The 25,087-nt window shown below is 38.6% G+C and overlaps 1 protein-coding gene and 1 non-coding gene across 2 annotated transcripts; one reads left to right on the plus strand and one right to left on the minus strand.

Moving 5' to 3' along the window:
• Positions 1-1,234: 1,234 nt before the first annotated feature.
• RAB11A (RAB11A, member RAS oncogene family) lies at positions 1,235-21,657 on the minus strand. The gene is made up of 5 exons (XM_043919869.1): positions 21,474-21,657; positions 14,938-15,133; positions 14,293-14,486; positions 13,276-13,356; positions 1,235-2,982 (listed from the first exon to the last, which is right to left on the minus strand). The coding sequence occupies exons 1-5, from the start codon at positions 21,511-21,513 to the stop codon at positions 2,843-2,845; spliced, it is 651 nt and encodes a 216-aa protein (XP_043775804.1). The 5' UTR covers positions 21,514-21,657; the 3' UTR covers positions 1,235-2,842.
• Positions 21,658-21,983: 326 nt separating this feature from the next.
• On the plus strand, positions 21,984-22,055 carry TRNAQ-CUG. The gene has a single exon. It is a non-coding gene; the product is annotated as a tRNA-Gln (tRNA).
• The last annotated feature ends 3,032 nt before the right edge of the window (positions 22,056-25,087 follow it).

Raw genomic sequence — 25,087 nt, forward strand, 5'->3', positions numbered from 1 at the left:
CAGATATCCTTGGGCACAGTCCTCATGCAAAATTCATATTTTGTTTTGAATTTTTTCCTCAGGCTTATGATGTTTGTGAGACATCAAATATCCAGCCTTCATTTTTTTCCTTAAAAAAAAAAAAAAAACTCCAGAAATTAAAATTTAACAGGTTGAAATTAAGTTCTAAATTATCCACCTAACCTTTGAATTATTCTGCTTCTGATGTTAGCCAAAACTGTCTGAATAGTAGGGCTTTTCTTTTTCTAGATAGACGAGATGATCACAATAGCTCAAACCACTGAAAGTATTTGCATTCTGTTAAGTACCAATCACTGAAAAACATTAGGATGTCTGTTTCCCCAATGACAAAATAAATATGACTAGCTCTAATGGGCAATCCCAACTCTTTTAAGATTCTTGTCTACCTGCAGAACCCTTTGGCCTAAGCCACCAACTAGCACCCCTTCTGAGAATTAGAATTTAGCATTCTCAGTGCAACCGCTGAAGAGATTCACCTATACAGAGTAACAGACACTACTGGACAGACACCGTAAGCAGCATCTTTAGGATGATGACATACAGGTTTAAACAAAGTCAAGACAGCTAAGTGACTTTTCAGGACAATAAAACTGGTTTTTAGAAATTCAAAGTTAAATAAATGAAAAGCAAAGTCAAAAAGTAAAATACTTCTAAACTGCCTTGAGCCCTAAATTGTCATAATATTTAAAAACTTCATGTTTCTTGAGACAGTTTGTCTCCTGGGATACTATTCAGAATGAAGATACTTGTTGAAACGCAATCAAATTCATTTTCTAATACTGCTTAAGGTTTCCTGGAATTCTCCCAAGATCCAATCATGCCCAAGGCAACATTAACTCTACACTTGGTGAAAATTCAAAGTTACTTTATTTATTTTCAATTCACTATCTAGTCTCTCCTTCTCTTAAAAAATTTTGTAAAAACTTAACTACCAATTTTGAGTAAAATAGCAATGGAGCCTCTTCTTGGGTCTGGTGACACTGTTACATACAAAAGTACAGAGATTACTTTCCTGATGCTTTTGGTAATACTTTTTCCAAGAATAATTGAACTCTATGTCTAAAATCAAAGCTGAATTCACATAATGATGCCTCCAATTCAATAGTTTACTCTGTTATCCAAGGACCTATGCTCTTACCATCAGAAGCAAATATTTCATGGCTACATCCAAAGCACTCAAAGGAAAAATATAATCTGACAACATAAAGAATAGTCCCCCTATAACTGTTTATTAGAATGTGAATATATTCCAAATCAGTAACTTAAAAAAAAAATCAAGTTACAGAGCATGCATAAAATACAAAGTAGCAATTTACAAGGAGATAGTCGTATCTTCATAACCAATACACCAAAATAATAAAACAGCTACAGAGGAAAACTAAATAGACTGACCACAGCAATGCCTTCAGTGCGCCCCACACGTCATGAGCACCGCAAAAGACAGAAGATTAACTATGAAACATAGTAATCCAGGCAAGCCCACACACATGTATATTTTGGGGATATTCCACCATCCTGAATAGTATCACTTTAGTTGACACAACTTTCAGAACACTTCAGAGTTAAGTGCTTAATATTATCCACAAAAAAAAAATAAAACTAAATATTAGTGTGCACATTTCGGAATGAAGAATGAGTTGCTCCATTGATTTCAATAATGTAGTGGAAGAAAACTTTCAGGTTTGTACAATGCCTAAATGCATTCTATTTAAACTCAAGGTACTATATTTCATCTTACATACTAAAAGAATACATGCCTTTAAGTGGTACCACTTGAGCAGAAATTAACCTCTCTTGTATTCTTTAACATACTGAAACCAGATATTTAACTGGACTATATTCCATAATATACTATAAAACTCAGAAATCAGCATTGTTAAAATAATCATCCATGCCTGCTGGTGGCTATGGTGGTAAAACTAGGTTGCATTTACTGGAAGGTTTTAACACAAAATTAACACTTCGCCATCGGATACTAAGAGCATTAAACCAGTTATTGCCTGAGCAATAAAATGCCACATAATATACTGCTGGGAAATTAGAGAAGTTAAATGACTTGGGCTGCCTGATTACTGTTAACAGAGGCACCTCAGATGGAATTCCACCAGTCTCTCCAGTTCCCAGCCTGCCAGGCAGCACTGTGTGACTTATGGCCCCGTAACCATACTACTGAAATCATCAGAGTCTTTTGTGTTTATTAAGATAATTCCTGTCCAGAAAAAAGTGTTCCCCCCTCTCTAATCAACTTTGATGTTTACAAAAATTAAAAAACAAAATTTACTAAACTATATAACCCTATTAAGGCATTTTAGAAATTGACTTCCGGAATAATGGAAAATTTATAAGCTCTCAAAATTCTGCTATGTTTATAGGGCAATTCTTAGATTTATGGAAATATACTCTGCACTTGGAGAAGAGTGTGTTAATTATAAGCTGCTCTGTGGCAAAATGATAGCTTATTTCTACAGTCTTCTTAATTTGTTTTAATCAAGACCAACAGGTCTGAGCTTCAAGGGATCAAGTTCTATTATGTCCTACAGTGACAGCTTCCATGATGAAAAGTAAACAATAATTGAGGAATCCAAACATTCAGTTTATTAAACTAAGGCTAGTAAAGCCATAGCATGAAAAAAAGCTGCAGTCATTCGGGACAAATGGATGATTTTATAAAGCTAAAATCAAAAGACTTGAGACATGGAAAAATTCATAAGTATGAGGAAGTAATAAAACACAAAAATGACCACAAGAATTACAAATATATTTAAATCTCAGACCTGGGAATTGGACTATACACAGCCTTCTAGGGGAGAAGAGAAACGCCTTATATGTTCTGACAGCACTGCACCTTTGGCTTGTTTTCAGTGGTTGGTGGAACATGAATAGGAACCACATTGTTGCTTGGAGACATGTCATTTTCACGTCTGTCTGACATCTGCTTCTGAGAAACAATGCGGTATATCTCTGAGGGGGAAAAAAAAGAAACAGCAACACTCACTGTGAACAGACCCATAAATCAGTGATTAAAAATAAAAGATACACAGAGGTAGAAGTTACATTCACAAGAGAAAAAAATGCAAATAAGCTGAACAGAGACTGCATATACTCAAAGCTCTTTTTTCAACCAGTCACTGATCAGTCAGCCCATTATTTCACAATTTCCCTTAAGGTAAGAACAGAAACAAAGGCTTTCCATTCCAGAGGGAAAGGTTTGCCAACCAGTTAAATAAATCTTGGTCTAAAGAGATTATATAGTTTACAGGCTTAGATCTAAATTTCTATCCTTATCAAAAAAAAAAAAAAAACCTACATATATTGACACTGTACCACAGAAAAATATTTAAATCTGCATTATCAGACCCAGTAGGTATTTCTGTATGTAGTGAAGAAAATACAACTTCATAGACAAGTCAAAATCCCAAAGAACTCTTGGAAAAGAAGACTGGAAAGATAATGTTTATCAATGCCTCCTGAACTAAAGTTAAATTGCAATGAGGTAATTATGCAAAACAGGCAACTTAAGATTTTCTATGACACTTAGCAAAACTAACTGTTTAGCATCCACCTCTTCCACTAAATGTCCCCTGCCATATCAGTAAGCAGAAGATGCTGGGGCCATCAGCCGCAACACCCACCCCCTCTCCCCAGTGAAGCACCCTGAAGGAATTGAGGATGGAGAAAAGTAATATACTGGCACTAGCGAGTTAAGGTGCATATCAAAAGAATGATTTCAGACTTCCCATACCTAGAAAAGCCCTAAACTCATTAACTTGAGATGTCTGGTTTTCTTCAGTTTTGAATTCAGACTATCTGATTTTTGTTCCAAAACCTCCTATATATCCTGGTTCCTCTCCTAACTCTTCTGAACAGTTCCTCAGAGCTAACTGAGAGGCTGCCTCCTGGACTTATGGCCTCAGCAAGTCCACCGAATAAAAAATTTAATTCTCAACATTCTGACTGCCTTTTTTTCAATCAACAGATTATAAGGACCAAAACTGTACTACCTTATTCACTGCTGTATCCCCAGCATATTAAGTTGGTGCAAAAGTAATTGTAGTTTTGCACTGTTGAACTTTGCCATTTGATATTGGAACACATTAGTAAATAAATGTGGTTATCAGTTCAGTCGCTCAGTTATGTCCAACTCTTTGTGACTCCATGGACTGCAGCATGCCAGGCTTCCCTGTCCATCACCAACTCCCGGAGCTTGCTCAAACCCATGTCCATCGAGTTGGTGATGCCATCCAACTATCTCATCCTCTGTCGTCCCTTTCTCCTACCTTCAAAATCTTTCCCAGCATCAGGGTCTTTTCCAATGAGTCAGTTCTTCATATCAATGGCCAAAGTATTGGAGCTTCATCTTCAGCATCAGTCCTTCCGATGACTATTCAGGACTGATTTCCTTTACGATGGACTGGTTTGATCTCCTTGCTCAAAGGTTATGTTATACATCATTTTAATGTGCATTTCTTGCATTTCTTTTTTTGGCTAATGACTTATTACTTGCTATTTATATTTATTTTAGACTTGGCAAATGTTAGACAAAAAGCAAATTTGAGCGATTTTCTTATTCAAGTTCAAAATAGGTCGTAAAGCAGTGGAGATAGCTCGCAACGTCAACAACATGTTTGGCCTAGGAACTGCTAACAGTGAATGTACAGTGCAGTGGTGGTACAAGGAGTTTTACAAAGGAGACAAGAGCCTTGAAGATGAGAACCACAGTGGCTGACCATTAGAAATTGACAACGACCAATTGAGAGGACCATCGAAGCTGATTCTCTTACAACTACGTGAGAACTTGTGGAAGAACTCAACATCGACCACTCTATGGTCACTCAACATTTGAAGCAAATTAAAAACGTGGAAAAGCTCAGTAAGTGGGTACCTCATGAATGGACTGAAAAATTTAAAAAATCGTCATTTTACAGCGTCTTCTCTTATCCTAAGTAACAACAAACCATTTCTCCATCAGAAATTATGACATGTGACAAAAAGTGGCTTTTAGACGACAACTAATGACAACCAGCTCAGTGACTGGACTGAGAAGCTCCAAAGCACTTCCCAGAGCCAAACTTACACCAAAAAATAGTCATGGTCACTGTTTGGTGGTCTGCTGCCAGTCTGATCCACTACAGCTTCCTGAATCCCAGTGAAACCATAATATGTGAAAAGCATGCTCAGCAATTCGATGAGATGCATGGAAAACTGCAACGCCTGAAGCCAGCATTGGTCAACAGGATGGGCCCAATTTGTCTCCATGACAAAGCCTGATCGCATATCGCACAACCAAACACTTCAAAAGTTGAATGAATTGGGCCACGGAACTTTAGCCTCATCTGCTATATTCACCTGACCTCTCAACAACTGATTACTACTTCAAGCATCCTGAAAATTTTTTTCCAGGAAAGTGCTTCCACAACCAACAGGATGCAGAAAATGCCTTCCAAGAGTCTGTTGAATCCCGAAGCACAGATTTTTACGCTACAGGAATAAAAAACACTTATTGCCCACTGACAAAAATGTGTTGATTGTAATGGTTCCTATTTTGATTAACAAAGATGTGTTTGAGCCTAGTTATAATGACTTAAAGTTCACAGTCCAAAACTGCAATTACGTTTGCACCAACCTAATAGTAGGGGACTGATAACTAAGTACATGAATTATTAAATTGCTCTACAGCAAGTTATTTTCGTTCAATTGCTAAGTCTTACCCAACTCTTTGCGACCCCATAGGCTGCGGCATGCCAGGCTTCCCTGTTCTTCACTATCTCTTGGAGTTTGCTCAAAATCATGTCCTACAGCAAGTATCTTTAATAAATAATTGTTATTTTTAATAAATTGGTCTTACAGTGCACTGCCTAAAAAAGTAGCTCACGCTGACTATATAAACTCCTTACAAATATATCTTACTTTGTTTGCACAGTGCTTCCTCAGAAAAAACACCCTCTAAAAGTAAGGGAATTCTAAAAATGCGACAAACTGACATGATATGCCTATTATGTGGTACTGTGAGGTATAACATATTCCTGTGAATGACACCTACGTATTCCTACCAAAAAATGCTTAAAATGAAGTTACCACGAGGAAATAATGAGATAAATCCAGACTGAGGGACGTTGTCTAAGACAACTGGCCAAGATCCTTTTTCGGCTGTGCCATGACTTGGTCAAAGCATATCCTTTAGCTGCAGCATGTGTGATCCAGTTCCCAGGGCCAGGGATCAAAGCCAGGCCCCACTGCGCTGGGAGCAGAGCCTGAGCCACTGGACCACAAGGGAAGTCCCTTGGCCAAGACTCTTCAACAAAAGTCAGTCACAAAATACAGTAAAAATTGAGAATAAATGCTTTAGATGTGGGCTATGGCCCATCTATTTATATTAAATAATGTGTTAGCCACCTATTTAAATAAGTAAAATTTAAAATCCAATTCCTCAGTCTAACAGCCATATTTCAAGTGCTTAATAACAACCTATAGTCAGTGGCTACCCTATTCAGTACCCAAATATGTAATGAGTCCATTAATGCAATGTGTTTTCCTTGACTGGATCCTAGGTTTAAAACTGTAAAAGCCAAATCTGTAAAACACAAATCTAAATATAACTTGCACATTAGATAATACTACATGAACATAAAGTTCTTAGATATACAATATTGTGATTATTTTAATATAAAGTTATGGGGTAAAAAAAAAGAGAAAGCGGATTCATACTTTCAAAATGTCCAAGAACACAGCAACCAAATGCAATGTACAAACATCATTTGGATTCTAGTTTCAACTATTAAAATTTGAGACAGGAAATTTTAATATTGTTTGGGTAATTAATAGAGGACAATAAGGAATTACTGCCAATTTTTAAGTGGTTTTGTTGTTACGGGTTTAAATTCTATCTTTTAGATATACATCATGAAATGTTTACAAATGAAATGACATAATACCTGGAATTCGTTTCAAAACAATGGGGGTGGCAGTAGTTAAAGACAGGCTCTGAACTGACGGTTATCGATGGCTACATGGGAGCTCATAACAGTATCCTACTTTTGGCACGCTGAGAATTTTCCGTAACAAAAAGTTAAAGGAAAGAAAATACATTAACTAAATTAACATGTCTTTTTTCCCAAATTAAAAACTAATGTTCCTAAAATTGAATAAGAGCAAACTATAATCAACTGTATATGTAAACGAACAAAGACACTGACAGCTAGTGTATCTTCTTATGCTTTTCTGGGGGATCAGGTGGCTAAAATGTATGCTTTAAAAGGTTGACAGTGAAAAAAAAAAAAAAAAAGGTTGACAGTGGTTCAAAGAACCAAGAGAAAAAAATGAAATTATAATAAACGATACTGACTAGAGTTTTTTGTTTGTTTTTAAGGATATGAAGGCAGAGCCTTCATTTACATTCTTTTCATTAAAAGGGGATGGGACCAGAGTATGTCAAGGGTAAAAAGGAAAAATCAATCAGGCATGTGACTAAGGACTAAATAAAGTTAACCATCAATGTATTATGAAACTAGACTCTTCAGTCTTTATTATGTTTTCTAATCCAAAACTGGATGGCTCTTCTTCTTCTTCAAGTACAAATTATTAAATGAGATCCTCTATAAATTTAACTTCTTTACAAGTGGTTTTGAATGTTGTTAAGGGAAACAAAACAAAAAATATTTTATAGGTTCTTACATGAAAAGCAAATACTGGAAAAGAGGAAAAAGCAGAGTTCTCAGAGAACACAGAAAAGTAAATAATTAAAGAGATCTCATTATAAGGAAATAAATCTGAGCAGCATTACAAAACTGCCTGCAAATACTACATACTATTTGGCAGAAATAGATTACTCCTACATTGCTCCAGTCACCAAAAAGATGCTAACCAAGGCAGTGAATTAAAAGAAACTGCTGATCAGGAAATGAGGAGAAGATTTCCTTTCAGGTAGAATAGGCACTAAGAAGCTACACAAGTAATTTACTTAACGTCTCTTGTGGCTGGATGTGTCACTTAGGAAAAAAACTTTGATAAGAAAATAGGAAGCAGGTACCTTCCAGCTGGGATCTGATTAAGGAAGGTTATTTAAGTGGGAGAAGGGGTACAGGACTAAACCAGCTAAACCAGGTGCAAATATTTTCCTCTATAAAGGGCATGTTCTCCTTTAGAACAAAGTGTATGTGATATACCAATTCCTGTGCAGACCCTTTTCAAGAAATTCAAAGGACAGGTAAGGTTAAAAAGAAAGAACACTGCTTTATCGTTCTTACATTAGGATCTCTTGCAGGAGATCTAAATATAAAGTAAAATATTAATATAAAATATCTTTAAATATAACCAAATAAAGTTAAATAAAAGACATATGCTTATTTCTACCCTAATGAAGTATTTACCAAGATGCAAAGTAAATTCTAAGTTAAATGCAATAGTTTCAAACTGGTGAATAAAAAAAGCTAAAATTCCTCAGTCCTTCCAAACCTTGTGAAAATACAAGACCTGAATTATCCTATTAATACTACAGCTCACGTTAGAATTTATTAAAACTTCTTCAAACCCACTGCTCATGATATAAGTTTCCTGAGGTCAAAAATACTCCAATTTGAGTTATTTAAAAGGCTACCACATGCAAAGAACCAAAGCTACTACGCCTGATTAAAAGACCCTCACTACTCCAATAAAATTAATGTCTGAAAACTCTAGTCCCACTTTTAAGAGACAATATGCTAAGTGAATTAAAATTCTTTCCACTGGGAATTCCCTAGCGGTCCAGTGGTTAGATCTGCACTTCCACTGCAGGGGCACAGGTTCAATCTCAGGTTGGGGAACTAAGATCTTGTTAGCCACGCCACAGGACCAAGAAAAAAAAAAAATGATTTACCACAGAAATTAGAATTTAGTCTCCATACTACAAAGATGGCTTGGACTTATTAATCACACAGAGAAACCTGGCAGACACCATAACCAGCATCACCAGTTTTTAATAAGACAAACCAACATTGTGAGCCTCCTGACATGATGCACTGAAACACTCTGGTGTTCCCGCTGAAAGCAGATAGGCAGAACTGAGTCAAACGGAAACACCAGACAAACCCAAACTGAGGGCCGTGACAAAACACCTGATCTGTACACTTCAAGAAATGTCAATAAGCCAAGACAGACTGAGGAACTATTCCAGATTAGAGGAGACTGAAGAGTTATGATAACTGAATGCAATGTATGGTCTGATCAGATTGACGTTAGCTAATAAGGATACAACTGGAACAGTTAACAAAATCTGAATAAGATGTGTAGCTTAACCATGATGAGGCACTATCATCTCTCTTTTGACCACTCCACTGTGGCTATGCGATGCTATATCCTTGTTTTTAGGAAATACACACTGAGAAAAAGTTCCTAGGGGTAATGAGCAGCATGCCTGTCACTCTCAAATGGCAGCAAAACAAAACAAGGCAAAACGGTATCGTTTATGCATTTAGAGAGAGGAAGAGAAAGAATAAAGTAAGTGTGGTAAAATTCCTCAATATCTGAGGAATAGAGGTTAACAGTACTTGCAAATACTTTGTACCACTATTGCATCTTTAACTCTGAAATTGTCAAAATTCAAATTTAAAAGAAAAAAATAATACAGTATGGAAGTATGGATTAGTAACACCGCTTAATGAACTTGAAGATGAAAGAAAACAAAGCTGCACTGGAATCTAGAGACTATGCAATGTATTAGACTCATTCGTGCACTAACCAACTACCTCCTAACAATACCATCAGCAAAACTATGTCATGAAGTTACTGTCAAATTCACAGATATCAAGAATGGCATGGGTCTATTCTAAAATAAGCATCACAAATTAACTTTGAGGTAACAATGACTCATTGGAAAAGACCCTGATGCTGGGAGGGATTGGGGGCAGGAGGAGAAGGGGACGACAGAGGATGAGATGGCTGGATGGCATCACCGACTCAATGGACATGTGTTTGAGTAAACTCCAAGAGTTGGTGATGGACAGGGAGGCCTGGCATGCTGCGATTCATGGGGTCGCAGAGTCGGACACAACTGAGTGACTGAACTGAACACTGGAGATACATTTTCTAATACATAATTTTGCATCTTAAAAAGTAAAAAGCTATTTTTTTCTTACAGTAACATCAAAATACAATATAAATACTCCCTTAATATTGTTAACCTGCAAGTCAGAATTAAACCTAAATAAGAGTACAATTCTATTTCCTGTTTTTTTTGTGCATTAATACTCCCATTAGTATACAGAAAAGTTTAGATCCTAACACTTGCAAAACACAGATTTCCCTGGCCATATGCAGTGAACTCTGATCCTACAGATCAACACTAAGATTTATTGCAGGAAGTTGAGGAAGTAGTGACTAGAGAGAGGAAAAGTGCTAATAAGTGAAGCTTTTGTTTGCTTTCAAGCAATATTAATTAAGCAGTAACAAAAGCTTAATCGAGAGTGAATTTTAAGAGAAACAGCCAGATGTTCATCATTCAGGACAAAACAGTTCAATTTTAAGTACAATATACATCACTGCTTATTGATTAGTTCATCTTTGAATGGATCATAAGTTCGGTGCTACAAAATGACACACAAAATTGTAAGCCACAAATGAAACAAAACACTTGGCCTCATTTTCACTAAATAAATGGGCTAGAAATTGAGATCAGAATGGGCTAGAATTACAACAGAGATTTGATGGAACGTAAAAAATAACCCAACAAGGACTGACTAAGGTTTTTTCAAATGAGCTTTCTCAGAGGGCTTAAGAAGATGAAAGACGAGTCACATCTTAAAACACTGAATCTTAGGACTAGGGAGGTTCACTGACTTTAATTACAGAGCGAATGACAGCAAAGTGGTAAAAGGTAAAACCTACAACTCCTGGGTCTCAATTTAGTATTCAACACATTGACTCAAGAGAAACCACACAAGTGCTTAAAATGAAAAAAACAAGATTTGAAGACATACTGCATATTCAATCAAATCTTGCCCACTTGAAACAATCTGCAGTGAAAGTTGACCCAAAGATTTTTGTTTTAAAAAGCTACTGTGTTCCAAAGACTGTTTATCCAACTCTAGCACCAGTCCTTTATTTACTATTTTTCTGATGAGAAAAGAATTACAATAAAATAGATATGTAAATCATCAATGTAGTTTATTTTTAATGAGTTTTTTTTTCATACCTTAATTGCTACTTGCTGCTGCTGCTAAGTCACGTCAGTCGTGTCAGACTCTGTGGGACCCCATAGACGGCAGCCCACCAGGCTCCGCTGTCCCTGGGGTTCTCCAGGCAAGAGAACCAGAGTGGGTTGCCACGTAATTGCTACTTAGCTAATATCAAATGTTTACAATATATCAGGCGCAGTTAAGTATTTTACATGTATGGAACTCACTCACTTTTGGAGTCTAGATTTCCAATGACAGTCAATTCTTTTCTATGGATTAGGTTACAAAGATAAAACCTTTTCACTCACAACATTAACAGTCAAGTCAAATTATACCACAAGGTATTTATAAATACAAGCCCTCTCTTGAAAAGAAAATAACCGAACTACCAAAACATATTTCAACTTTACATATGAAGAAGTTAAGGCCTAGAAAGGTTAAGTAACTTGCCTAACACCTCATTAGTAAGTGAAGGAGCCAGGACAGAACACAAGTCAGGCTTCCAAGCCCATGCTCCTAAACCCTAAGTTTTATTCCCTACATTTTTACAGTAAAATAAGACAACATTTAAAAGCTAAAGGGCTTCCCTGGTGACTCAGATGGTGAAGAATCTACTTGCAGTGCAAAAGACCTGGGTTGATCCCTGGGTCAGGAAGATCCCCTGGAGAAGGGAAAATGGTAACCCACTCCAACATTCTTGTCTGGAGAATCTCATGGACAGAGGAGCCTGGCAGGCTACAGCCCACGGGGTCATTAAGAGTCAGACAGGACTGAGTGACACACTTTACAAGTTAAAAATCTGTTGGCCTCTAGTACAAGTGTAGCATACCAAGAATAAAATGTGGCTACATTATAATTAGAATCTCATTTACTTAACCATTTCTCCATATATACTTTTTAGAACATGGCATAAGAGCACCATATATTAAGACTACACTAATTAAATTATAAATTCTGAAAAGTAATACACATTTTTAAAGTACTTTGTATTTATTAGACTTCCCTGTAGCTCAAATGGTAAAGAATCTGCCTATAATGCAGGAGACCAGGGTTTGATTTCGGGAAGATCCTCTGGAGAAGGGAATGGCAATTCACTCCAGTATTCTTGCCTGGAGAACCATGGGGTTCTCCATAGATGCCTGGCAGGCAACAGTCCATGGGGTTGCAGAGAGTCGGACATGACTGACTGAGTGACTAACACACACATTTATTAGAGGATTAAGATTAAACTTTCAGATATATTGTTCATTCTATTAAAGTGAGGGCAAATATGCTCAGTTGTTCAGTCGTGTCTGACTGTGCAACCCCATGGACTGTAGCCTGCCATGCTCCTCTGTCCATAAGATTTCCCAGGCAAGAATACTGGAGTGGGTTGCCATTTCCTCCTTGAGGGATCTTCCCAACCCAGGGATCTCACTCCGGTCTCCTGTGTCTCCTGCATTGGAAGGTGGATTCTTTACCACTGAGCCACCTGAAAATCTCCAAATCTGAGTCACTATAAATAAAATATTCTCTTACCCCTGAGGTCGACATGGTCTACACATCCACATTCCAAAACACCAAGAATTTTATTTCTTTTCCACTACTTTTTAAAACTTTTCAATATGTAATCACTGGCTGATTTTCTCCACAGGTGACACTTTGCTTCTTATACAATAATAAATCATGGGAGAATTTTACCTTTTGTTTCCTAAGTTTTTAAGAATATGTATTTTCCTAGGTGCTTCTATAACACATAGAAGCAAGAACACCTTTTCTATACTGAATTTCAAAAGGGCATTCATCTTTCCATAAATGGGATTTCAATATTTATCTTATTAAAAAGTACCATTAAGCACTATTTTGTGCTTATGACCAGGAAGCATGGTATGCACAGAATGAAGTAATAACAGGAGTGAAGGCATTATTTTCAAAGTATTTTTCCCACTATAAACCAGATGAATTAGGATGACTGAAGTTCAGCAAGCAAGGGTTGTAACTACAATAGCTCTCAAATGACAGTCATTCTCAGTGTGATTTTATAGTTTAGTTTTCTGAATAATTTGTTTAAATTAGCTTTCTATGATTTCTAATTCCCACTGGTCTAATCTAAAAATTCAAGTCTTACCTGTCAAGATTGTCTGAAAAGCAGCTTCCACATTTGTAGAGTCTAGAGCAGATGTCTCAATGAATGACAAACCATTTTTTTCTGTAGGGAGACACAAAACTTCAGTCTTGTCAAATTTAAAAACACAAGGGACGTAATACACTCAGACCTTCAAGAGGAAAATAAGAGACCTTTTTAAACCCCAGGTTCTCCCCCACTTCTTGAGCAATAAGAACACCATGCTACTTCCACTTTAGTAGATTAAAAATGAGAATTTTCATTGGCTTCTTAATTAAAACAAATACTTGCTACATCTAAATACTACCATTAGCAATGAATAACACTGGGCATAATGTAGTAAACTTACCAAACACCCAGCAAATTTCATCCCTTACTGAGCTTCCGTCTAACACATAGCTGTGGTATGAGCAAGGGTGGGTATATGTGATTCACTTAGAATTCTGTTACTATATTGTCTGAAACAAAGCTTCTTGACTAGAAAACTGAAAATTTTATTCACAGCATAATCAACAGTGAAAGCTCACAGCTTGCACTAGTCGAGAATGTACAATGTTGCCCTCTGGTAGGCTGCCCCTAGCAATACAGAGTCAAGATAGGCAGATTCTCTACTAAGCCAAAAAAATTATAACTCCAAAGCAGCTACATCCGTGCTGGTCCTTTTCACTCCTGGGCCACTACTTTTCAGACCCACATAGAACGAGTCTTGGTAAAACAAAGACATACTGGAAAAAGGCAGGAAGCACAGAACAAACAGATCTTATCTACCACTTCCAGGGAGAGAAAAGACAGTATTTATAGTCAAGTTTTGGCAGCAAAAATTTAATGTGACAGGTCTAATAACTCAAAGTTAAGCAAGAGAGTCATACAGTCATCACACACTTTCAAAACAACAATATTTGTTAGGCACTCGTGTTTACCTTTCCAAAACTGTTGCAACCCATTACCCTCATTGGAAGGGTCATGAACGCTGCAAGAAATACAGAAGCACTGTAATATCATAGAATTCGTACCACTAACCTGCAAAAGCTCTTGCTTCATCTGTAGGAACTGCCCTGAGATGGCGCAAATCACTCTTATTGCCCACAAGCATGATAACAATGTTACTATCAGCGTGATCTCTTAGTTCTTTCAGCCATCGCTCTACATTTTCATATGTGAGATGTTTAGCAATGTCATAAACCAATAAGGCACCTACAGCTCCACGATAGTATCTGAAAACAAAAAAATGTATTTAACCATTAGAAAACAACCGTAAGATGGGAGAGAACACCAGAAAAGACTAAGTATATGAACTACACACACACACACACACACGTATTTTTTTAAACACACAAATTTTAGAATCCTAATACAGGAATTCTTTAAAGGAAACAAAACAGTACTTTTTTCCAATACCAAAAGTTAGCTAATCCACTTTGACAGCTATTTCACAGAACTTAAAAATGCTGAAAGACTTCCCTGGTGGCCTAATGGTTAAGAACCCACCTACCAAAGCCAGGGACACCGGTTTGATCCCTGGCCTGGGAAGATCCCATGTGCTGTGGAACAACTAAGCCCATAAGCCCCGTGCTGCAGCCAGAGTGCTGCACATGTAGCAGTGAAGACCCAGCGCAGCCAAAAATAAATACATAAAATCTAAAAAAAAAAAACGCTGAGACTTACGCTGATGTTATAGCACGGTACCGTTCTTGCCCCGCTGTGTCCCATATCTGTGCCTTTATTGTTTTCCCGTCAACCTGGATGCTTCTTGTTGCAAACTCTACTCCAATGGTGCTCTTGCTTTCAAGATTAAACTCATTTCGAGTAAATCGAGACAGGAGATTACTCTTTCCAACACCAGAATCTCCAATAAGAACAACTAAAAAGACAAAGTACTTAATGTCAGATGGATGAGGCACACACATTCAGAATATCATCATGTTTTAAAACAAAAAATATAGGGCATCTGATTTTTAAAAAAGGAATGAGGGTAGGGAGGAAGAGTTGAATGCCATGTTACCAATCGATAAAATCAATTTATTCTTTTTAACGTGTTTGTACCTGCATAGTGACTTCCACACATCATCTACTTAGCACAGATAAAGTATCCTGTCTTACAAATGCAAATATTAATCATAGGTCTACTAGGCACTGATGACGGGCTAATGCATTAATTTAACAATCAACACTATACCAACCTTATTACCCTACAAGGTTATAACTTGCGAGATAAATCCTAAACCAAATGAATAATCTGTGATATGAAAATGTATTAGACATGAAAGCAACAAAAGATGTTAGTGCCCTAAGTATGTTCTACTTAGTTTCATCAAAGCCTGGGTGTGACCTCAGGACTCATACCTAGGCAAAATGAATCACATTTAACACAGTAGGCAGCAAGTTTATAAATTTTGCCACCCAGGTCACAGAAACTACAATGACCCTCTCATAGTTATATTTATCAGACTAGCAGGAAACTAGAGAACCCTCCAAAATCAAGGAGCCCTAGAAAGCTGACTAACAATTCTGACTTACTCTGAGTCAAAGGCAAAGCAAGTCATAACTTTCACTAATGACTTAAAAAAGAAGAAACACGTTTGACTGATTAGATGAATTTATTTCCTCTGATTACTATAGGAGGTAGTTTATTTTCAAGCTAAATACACTGGATTCTTTCTCACCTAAGGTGATATCACACTTCAAAAACAATGGAGAAATAGGCAGTTAACTTGTTTTAAAGCATTTCTATCTGAATTTAAAGAATAAAACGAGTTCACAGGTTTACAGAATCTAAGCTTGATAACATTTTTTCCTTGGTAGAAGTTTTTTATCAGTGTTTCAGAAAATATTATGCTTATTCCTACTAATGACTGCTAATGCATCTTCTTAGTTCTTACTAGCTAACTGATTTATTAGATACCAGGAATAGATAATCAAACATTCAAGAATAACACCAAGGAACAAGACCATGCCTTACTAAAGAGATTGGCATTTCGGGGGAAGGAGGACATGGCAAGTAAAAACTGTGAGAGCTCACTGCACTCAGGTCAGACGGCAGACAGTCCATTATGCATGCAGTCCTTCCTCACCACAAGAACGGATATAAGCTGGCCTCTGGGCAGTCTTGGAGAGAGCACATTATCAAATGCATATCTTTCTGGCTTCCTCTATCAGCTGATTCAGCAAAAAATCACCCAGGCAGCAGTGACTCCACGCAGCAAAAGGCACAGTTATTTCCAGTTAGTCAATTAGAGGGTGTCAAAAGTACTATGGCAAACACAAACAGTACAGTAAATGCTCCTACCAGGGAAGAAGATGGTAAGGTCATGAAAGTAACATATAAACAATGCATTTCCAATTTTATAGTATACTACAGGTGGTTCATAAGTTATTTTTCAATTATTTTTATTTACCTCCATTCTAAATGTGAGGTAAAATTCCAGTTTCAGTAATAAAAGTCTACCCTGTTAGCACAGTATACTCACTTAGCAGGGAACTAAGGTTGCCTCTCAGTTCAAAAGGCTGGATGTTCTGCTGACGACACCTCTTTTGAATCTTTCCTGGCCCCACACTAGCACTGAGGTATAAAAGCCTCACTTGAAGTAGGAATAGGAAACGAAAAAACCAAAAAGTTGAACACTTCTACTTCCAAGGCACTCAGATATATCAGTCAGATGAATCAACTTAGAAACCAATCACTTAAAGCCAAAGAGCAAGACATCTAGAATGACACTGCCAGGACTTCCCTGGTGGTCCAGTGGTTAAGACTCCACGCCCTTCCACAGAAGGGGGCATGGGTTTGATACCTAGTGGGGGAACTAAGATCCCAAATGCCACATGGTGCAGCCAAAAAAAATAAATAAAAATAAACAGAATGACAGTGCCTTTGGAAAATAAAATAAAGAACTTCAGTAACCCCATCCCACAAAAACTCTAGTACTTTCAAGTTTGGGTTTCTTGCCTTTTAACCTCAATTATATTCTCTGTCTCCCCATTCTCAAACCTTTGCACTGTCACAAAGACATTTAGTGAGAACATTTTTCCCCTTGATATAACCAATTAATTTTAACATAAAAATTATTACTAGCACCCTTATCTGAAAATAATTCAAGGTACATGAATACTTCATACAGTATAAAAGTTATCTCAACTAGACACAGGCAAGGTTGACAAGAATTATGACTAGAGACTTGTTAAAGGATTATATCTTAAATGACAACAGAAGATATTGCTTCTTTAAGAACAGCACTGCCAAGATGCTGCTGAGAAATGACACAATATGGAAAACCTCTTCTATTCAATTATCAAATGAGAAACTACACCAAGAAAGGTTATATTTAGGCTCACTAAATAATAAACTAGAATGGATTAAGTTACCTAAACAACTGAAAAGAATTCACTGTGATTTTAAAAACAAATCAAAAGTTCACAAACTCAAACTTAAGTTTCTAATCAAAAACAGTTTCATTAAGACGACAATATTCAATTGCTTTTTTAAAATATGACCCACTATATGATCACATCCTATAGTTCAAGAAAGGAATTTGCAGTGACTTTCCTTACTTTTCATTACTAGTATCTTAAAGTTCTTCCACTTTAAACATTTTATAACTGTAGCCATCTACATAAAATATATATAAGTATAAATTAAATAATAGCATCTGTATATGAAACATCACATTTCTTAAATAAAGCTGATAATATTCATTATCCCTTGGTTAACCTCATCTAATACTAAATTTCGTTCATTATATATAAAATACTAGGCTGCTAAAAGCTATAAAAAGAATATACACATTAACTGACCATTATTTAATAAGAATTTCCAACTCTTCAACCACATTTGGTTTTATACAGTCTGTTATAAACTAATGTACTGGACAAAAATTTCATTCAATAAATCAATCATAATATCTCAGACCTAACAGTTATAACCTGAAGTAACTGGTAATTTTCACACTGGTTTATAAATAAACTTGGAGATCTTTCTACTTTCAACTATATTCATAGTCCAAACTCACCAAGAGTCTTTTTTAAAATTAAATAAGGCTGAAGTCTAGACAAGTTTTTCTAGATTCAGCAGAACCCAAATTGCTCAACCATAAGTTGTGAAAGAAAAACTATCAAGATGCAAGACAGCAAAGTTCCTATGATCAGCCCCACGAACAATCAGCTGATGGTTAATTACTGCGGACCTTCAATTAGACTGAAAAGAAAATGGTGTAGACTACGTACACTGGTATTTTCAGAAAATGTGACTCTGACTGAGTTAATGTCTACCACAATATTTGTCAATAGGAGCTATGATTGATTTAATACTTCGCTTATGTGTCGGTCCCACAGGGCCTTAATCACACTGTGTATAAATGCAGAATTAGAAGTTTTTAAAATAGTAAAGTTTTAAAATTAAAATTCACCACCACCAACAGTCTCACTGTTGAGCTAAAGATTAATGTTCAAGAACAAATACATAATTTAACATAAATCTCCTACTCTCCCCACATTACACTTCCACTTGAACCACTCCATCCTACACTAATCAGGATATCCCTTCAATTTCAACTGATTAGAGCTACTAACTAATTTACAATTCCCTCAACTATTAAGTTTGCTAGGTTAAATCTTCTTCCAAGTCGACAGCTGCAGCTCATCTCAGGGAATATCTACATAAAATAAAACCATTTTAAAATGAAATTATTGTTGCTTCTCTTTAAATTAAAATTGTATAAATAAGAAATTGGCTATATAATCATCACAGAAGTTAAAAAGTGACTCATATCCTGTTAAGAGCTTTTTTAAAAAGTGGTAATCTTTCTCAGCAGAATTTTTAAAAACACTATCAAACAGCAAAGTGTACAACAATTGAAACCAAAACCTGTGGAAAAATAAAATACTTCAGAAGGCTCTAGTTTTAAGTTTCTTTACCAATACTTAAATGCTCTTCCAATTATAGATTTAAGTTTGAAAAAAAAAAAAACTGTTAAGAACCATAGTAACTTCTTTAACATTATCTGAGTTCTCAGAGAAGCTAAAACTTTACAGTCTCACTTAATTCTCACAACAGCCCTAAGAGATACTATTTTCTTTTTACAGATGAGGGAACTGAGGCTCAAAAAAGCCAGCTTTCCCAAGGTCACAAAGCAAATGTAAGATCTGAGGCAGTAATCTGAAACCAGGCCTGTGCGATTCCAAAGCCCTGTGCTTTCTCAATCATTCTTAGCAAGGTGGTCTAAACCCAAAGCTAAGTTAAAATCCCTTAAGCCAATCCAAGGTACTAAGTATTTTTGGTGAGGAAATAACTAGGTTCTATAACCAACATTCAAGTTGTAAACCAAGCAAGAGAAATACTCTGATAGTCTATCTTGTCCTAAATTAATTACTTCAAAAGCAGCCCTTATTTAAAAAAACAAATCTCCCTTTAATGACTAAACCCCAGTCTCCAGGGTCTCACTTAAGTAATTTCACCAGACCTCAGAAGCCTTCAGCCAAAAGTATGTAAACTAATCCATGTTCCTTTTTTGTATTTGTAAAATGATTAAGTACCCTCTTCTCTGTAAACAACTTCCCACTGTCAGGTGGTGGGAGTGGATACTGAAGGTACTCACTCAATAGAAAAATTTCTGGCCCAGAAGAGTAAGTGGTGGTAGGCCTATCAACTAGTAGGCCAAGGCTTGCAGAGTACTGGTAAAGCAATGTTTCCTGCTTTGTTTAACCATACTTAGAACCCAGTGGCAAAGTCAGAAAGAGTCACTAAGCTTAACATTCTTTTTAAACTCCACCCTTCACTGTAAAGCTTTAATAGTAATGGCTTCTTCCTCCCTGGTAATGATCTTTGTTCAGCATACTACTGATGGCTGCCCTCCTAACTCAGGACCAGAGAAACAGCATCAGGGAGAGAGCATTCACCCAACAAAAAAAAACATTTACTGTACTTTCCTCTCAAGGAAAACTGTACCCATTATCTTTGTTGATTAAAAAAAAAAAAAAAAACAAACTATTTGGATTCTTTCCGGACTAACCAATAAGCAATTCTTTTTTCCACTCCCCATCCTCCACTCTGTTTTGTCCAAGGGCGCTACATGGTTCCCTATCTTATGAAAAATATTTAATTTGACCAAAGAACACACAAGTTCCCCATGCTCCCCCACCTTTGGGGAAAGGTATGTGGCCAACCAAGACGCCTCCCTTTCTGTTCTAAAAACACCAAAAGGTTGGATCCTCCCAGTGTTGCAGCAGGAAGCAACCAGTCCGTAGCGATAAAGCAAGCTATTTGTGCAGCGTACAACCTTTCCTGCTCAGGAACTGGGCCTTCAGGTCTGGCAAGGATAACAGCCACCACCCATCCGCAACCCCTAGTCTCGGACAGTCAAGAGTTATCCCAGGCTGGTTGCCGCTGGGTAGGGAGGGTAGGAGAAAAGAAGGTTGGGTGGGAAGTCACATCGGTCTGCCGGGTCACTGCGACAAGTGAGCGCGTGGGTGCTGGGACAATCCCTCCTGCCCTGCTCCCCACCGCCGGGGTCGCACAAGCGACGTGGGAGAGCTCGTAAACTACTCCGGGAGGGAAGGCAGAAAAAGAGCTACCACTGCCGGGGGCCACGCGAGGTTTCGGACCGCGAGAAGTGTGGAGCGGGTGGGGGTGGGGCCGCCGACCCGCTCGGATTTTTAACCAGGGCCTGGCCCCGGGGATAGTAGAGGGCTTAGGAGAGGCGTCTGTCTGAAGGCAGGGAAAGGGTTCGCCCGAGGGAAAAGGGAGGCAGATAAGAAAAAGATCTGTATAGGAGAGTGCGCCGAAAGGTGAAGACTTAAGGGAAGGGCCAGTCGGAGGGGCTCAGAAGGGTGTATACCGAAGGGGAGGGGGCGCTGAACCCGAAAAGATGGATGGTGGGAGGGGCGTCCCATTAAGGGGGCCCCGGAACCCGGGGAGGAAGGAAGGCGATTTGAGAGACGGCAGCCGGCCGCGAGAGGGGTGCAGGGTAGGGACCGTGAGGCTTCCTAAGGCCTCTAGGGAGGTCGCTATGAGACCGCTGTGTGGTGAGGACCCCCATCCGTGAGTGGAAGGAAAGGGGCTGAGCTGGGAGACCTCAGGACAAGCCGCACAGAGAGGAAGAGCTGAGGAAGGCCGATCTCAGGGCAGGGGCAACCCGCGGGCGGGTCCCCCGGGAGTGTCCCGGGCCCCCGAACCGGGACTCGAGGGAGAGTTCCAGAGCCCACGGCCTCACCTTTGAAGAGGTAGTCGTACTCGTCGTCGCGGGTGCCCATTGCGCGGCCGAGAAGCGAAGGGGCGGAAGCAGCAGTGGTACCGGTGGGACCAGGGGGCGTCGCTGCAGGGGTAACCCGAACGCCGAGCTTCAGCTGCCGGACCGGGTAAAGAACCCCTCCCTACCGCTACGCCACTTCCGGCAGGCCCCACCCCTAAGGGGAAGTACTTCCGGGGACGGCGCCCCGCCCCTCAGCCCAATAAAGAGGGCGTGCGCAAGTTTGGTATCTGTCGTCCAAACTTCCCAGGTTTGGAGGGGTTTCGCGTGGCTTAATGAGCACTGTACTCCCGGCTTACCTCACTCATAGAGGCTGCTCTCCATACGTAATAGTCGCTCCCTCACTCCACTCGCCGCTATTCGGGGAAGCGGGGCACTGGAGAGCGCTTCAGCACTGCCTCTGGTTGTCGGTTTGTGGATGGGGGTGGGGTTCTCTAAGCATTAGAGAGCCGAAGGCAGCGCTGTGAGCGTGGCGGTTCCATGGTGTAATGGTTAGCACTCTGGACTCTGAATCCAGCGATCCGAGTTCAAATCTCGGTGGAACCTACATTCCTCTAGCTTTTGGTTTAGATTTTGTTTTTTCTTTGGCCACGATTTTATAAGTCCTGTACTTATTCACAAGGTGACTCTTGTACACCTGCGGGGTATATGTGTCCTTGAACTAACTAGGGAGGGAATGTCACAAAACTCAGTTGCCTAGGAAGACCACGTACATTTCCTTCAGTTCTGTACTCTGTTACCTAGGTGTCTCCTAAGTATCCTCGACACTTAACCCGTTTTGTTTTTTTAACCTCGGCCGTCTTCTAAAGCTTCCATGAAAAGTTGATTCCTTTTGCTAGATTTTCAACCTCCAACTTCATACGCGGGCAGGCACTTTCCACTCCTTCTCTCCAGAAATCTCTCAAACTGTCTCCAGATGTATTCACAGAACCTCGCCCACCCTCCTCATCAAGATTCATCAAGAACTTCTTGAACCCTATTTGTCATCCTTTAAGCTGAAACTGGTTACATAATTATTTTCTTTAACATGCAGAGCAAAGGATGACAATTTCCATTTTTGTAGAAATGTGGATGGGGAGATTCAAGTGATTTGCCAAAGATAACACAGCAGGACCTCCCTGTATGTGAAGAGACTTATTATGGCTCAGTGGTAAAGAATCTGCCTGCCGATGCAGGAGACTCTGGTTTGAACCCATCCCCTGAAGGAGGAAGTGGCAACCCACTCCTGAAAAATCCCATGGACAGAGGAGCCTGGTGGGCTATCCAGTCCACGGGGTCCCAAAGAGCGGACACAACTGAGTACACAAGCACTGTATTTATGCCAAAAAGCTTTTCCCACTTACTGTCAAACCTTACTACACCTATGTGCAATTTAGAGTTTTCATCAAGGGTGCCTGTAGTAAGTAGAATAAAGGCTTCCCCAGAATGTCCATGTCCCAATCCTTGGGACCTGTGAATAAACTAGATTATGTGGCAAAGGGGAATTAAGGTTGCAAATCAACTGACTTTAAAACAGGATAATTATCCTTGGAGTCTCCATGTGGGCCTAATGTCCTCTCAAGTGTCCTTAAATGTGGAAAAGGGAGGTCAGAGTGCTGTGGTGTGAGAAGGCCTCAACTGGCCCTTCTGGCTTTGAACATGAAGAAACGGGACTAGGAGCCTAGGAATGCAGAGGCTTATAGAAGATGGAAAAGGCAAAATATAAATAAGAGGAGATGGAAAAGGCAAGGAAACTGAGTCTTCCCTAAGGTCACCAGAAAGAACACAGCCCTGCTGATATCTTGATTTTAGCCCAGTGATAACCCATGTCAGACTTCAGACCTACAGTACTATAAAATAATAAATTTCTGTAGTTTTAAGTCACCAACATTGTGGTAATTTGTTACAGCAGCAATAGAAAACTAATACAATGCCATTTTCAGTGCTTTCCAAAGCAGTATATAGCAACAGAAGGTTTACTAAAGGATCAATAACAGTTCTGAAGGAGTAACTAATGAGCAGAATGAGCAATTCTGGCAACAAATGCCACACTTCAGAGGGACTGAGATAATTAGGAAGAACTCCCTGGGGACTTCCCTGGCAGTACAGTGGCTGAGATTCTAAGCTCCCAGTTCGGGGACCTGGGTTGGATCCCTGGTCAGAGAACTAGATCCTACATGCTGCAACTAGGAGCTCACATACCCAAACTAAAGATCCGAATGCCATAAGATAGACTGAAGATCCCATGTGTCACAACAAAGACCTGGTGACCTGATGCAGTCAAATAAATAGTAAAAACAAATGAACAAAAAAAGAACTGCCTGGAAGAGGAGCTAGCATTGACTCCTGAAGGAAGAAGCAAGCAAGGAAGCTCATTTGGGGAAGTGGAGAAGATTAGATGATAAGAGCATGTTAAGTAAGGCCGTTAATGCCAGAGAAATAATCATGAACTTTTCCCCTTAAGTCATTATTTCTCAATGTGCATCCTGAGAAGGTCAATAGTATTCCTCAAAGGAAGGATTTCATGCTCAAATAGATTGAAATGCACTGTACACTGTCTCTCCTACCTTAGAAGTTCCCCTAAGACTCTGGTGTTTTAAAGTCTAAATATCCCCCTCTGAAGGAAAAAAAATTTATCTGTATGAAACACAGCATTTCTCAGATTCACCTGTGAACAAAAAAGAACAGAGTATCATTCATCATTCATTTACACAAGGATTAAATCACAACCCATTGCAGTCACCCACAGTGCCAGAGTGCATCCTGAGGAGAATTTAAGATGGAAAAAACTGAATAAGTCATTCTGTGCTTTGGACAAACAGCCCCTAGATAGTTAAGATGCTTAAGATAGTTAAGCATAGTTAAGTTTTTTTCCCATACAGAAGTTTTAACTTTTTATTTACTCAAATCTTTCATAGTTCTTTGGTTTCTGAATGTTGCATTTCACATAAGAAAGCTTCCTCTCCACACAAGATTTTTTCAAAAAACTTATTTCTTCAAATATTTTGAAAACTTTTTTCTCCATCTGAATGTTATGTAAATTGAGGGTGAAGTAGGGATCTAAATTAGTTATTTCCAAATGGATAGCCAGTTGTTTCAACATCATTATTTGAAAAATCTTTCCCCCACTGTTACAAATGTCTAATTTATTATAAATAAATTTCATACATATAAGTCTATTCTTTAATCTTCATAATATACCTCTGACAGCCAGAGAGAAACACTGCTCAGATGTCCCTTCAAGAAAGAGGCTATTGGGGACTTCCCTGTGGTCCAGTGGCTAGGACTCTGTGCTCACAATGCAAGGGGCTCAGGTTCAATCCCTGGTCAGAGAACTATATCCCACATGCCACAACTAAGAGTATGCATACCACAACTAAAGATCCTGCTTGCCAGAACTAAGACCCAGTGCAACCAAAGAAATAAAAATAAATATTAAGAAAGAGTCTGTTGTGAGAAGTGTAGTTAGCTGATGGTCTCCAGTTGCCACACCTCCAAGGCCCACACTCTCTCTGGACTGTTCCCAGACAAGGACTGAGCACATTTGGGATACTAGAACTGGGACAGTTCTATCCAAAATGAGATTCTTCTAATGGGCA

The sequence above is a fragment of the Cervus elaphus genome, chromosome 12, assembly GCF_910594005.1.
Source record: "Cervus elaphus chromosome 12, mCerEla1.1, whole genome shotgun sequence".
NCBI lineage: Eukaryota > Metazoa > Chordata > Mammalia > Artiodactyla > Cervidae > Cervus > Cervus elaphus.

Coding starts and splice junctions, on each gene's coding strand:
- RAB11A (XM_043919869.1), bottom strand. CDS start 21,513: ATGGGCACCCGCGACGACGAGTACGACTACCTCTTCAAAG. Junction 15,134..21,473: donor GTACGACTACCTCTTCAAAG/GTGAGGCCGTGG, acceptor TTGTCTTTTTAG/TTGTTCTTATTGGAGATTCT. Junction 2,983..13,275: donor TTTTCAGACAATCTTGACAG/GTAAGACTTGAA, acceptor TTTCCCCCTCAG/AGATATACCGCATTGTTTCT.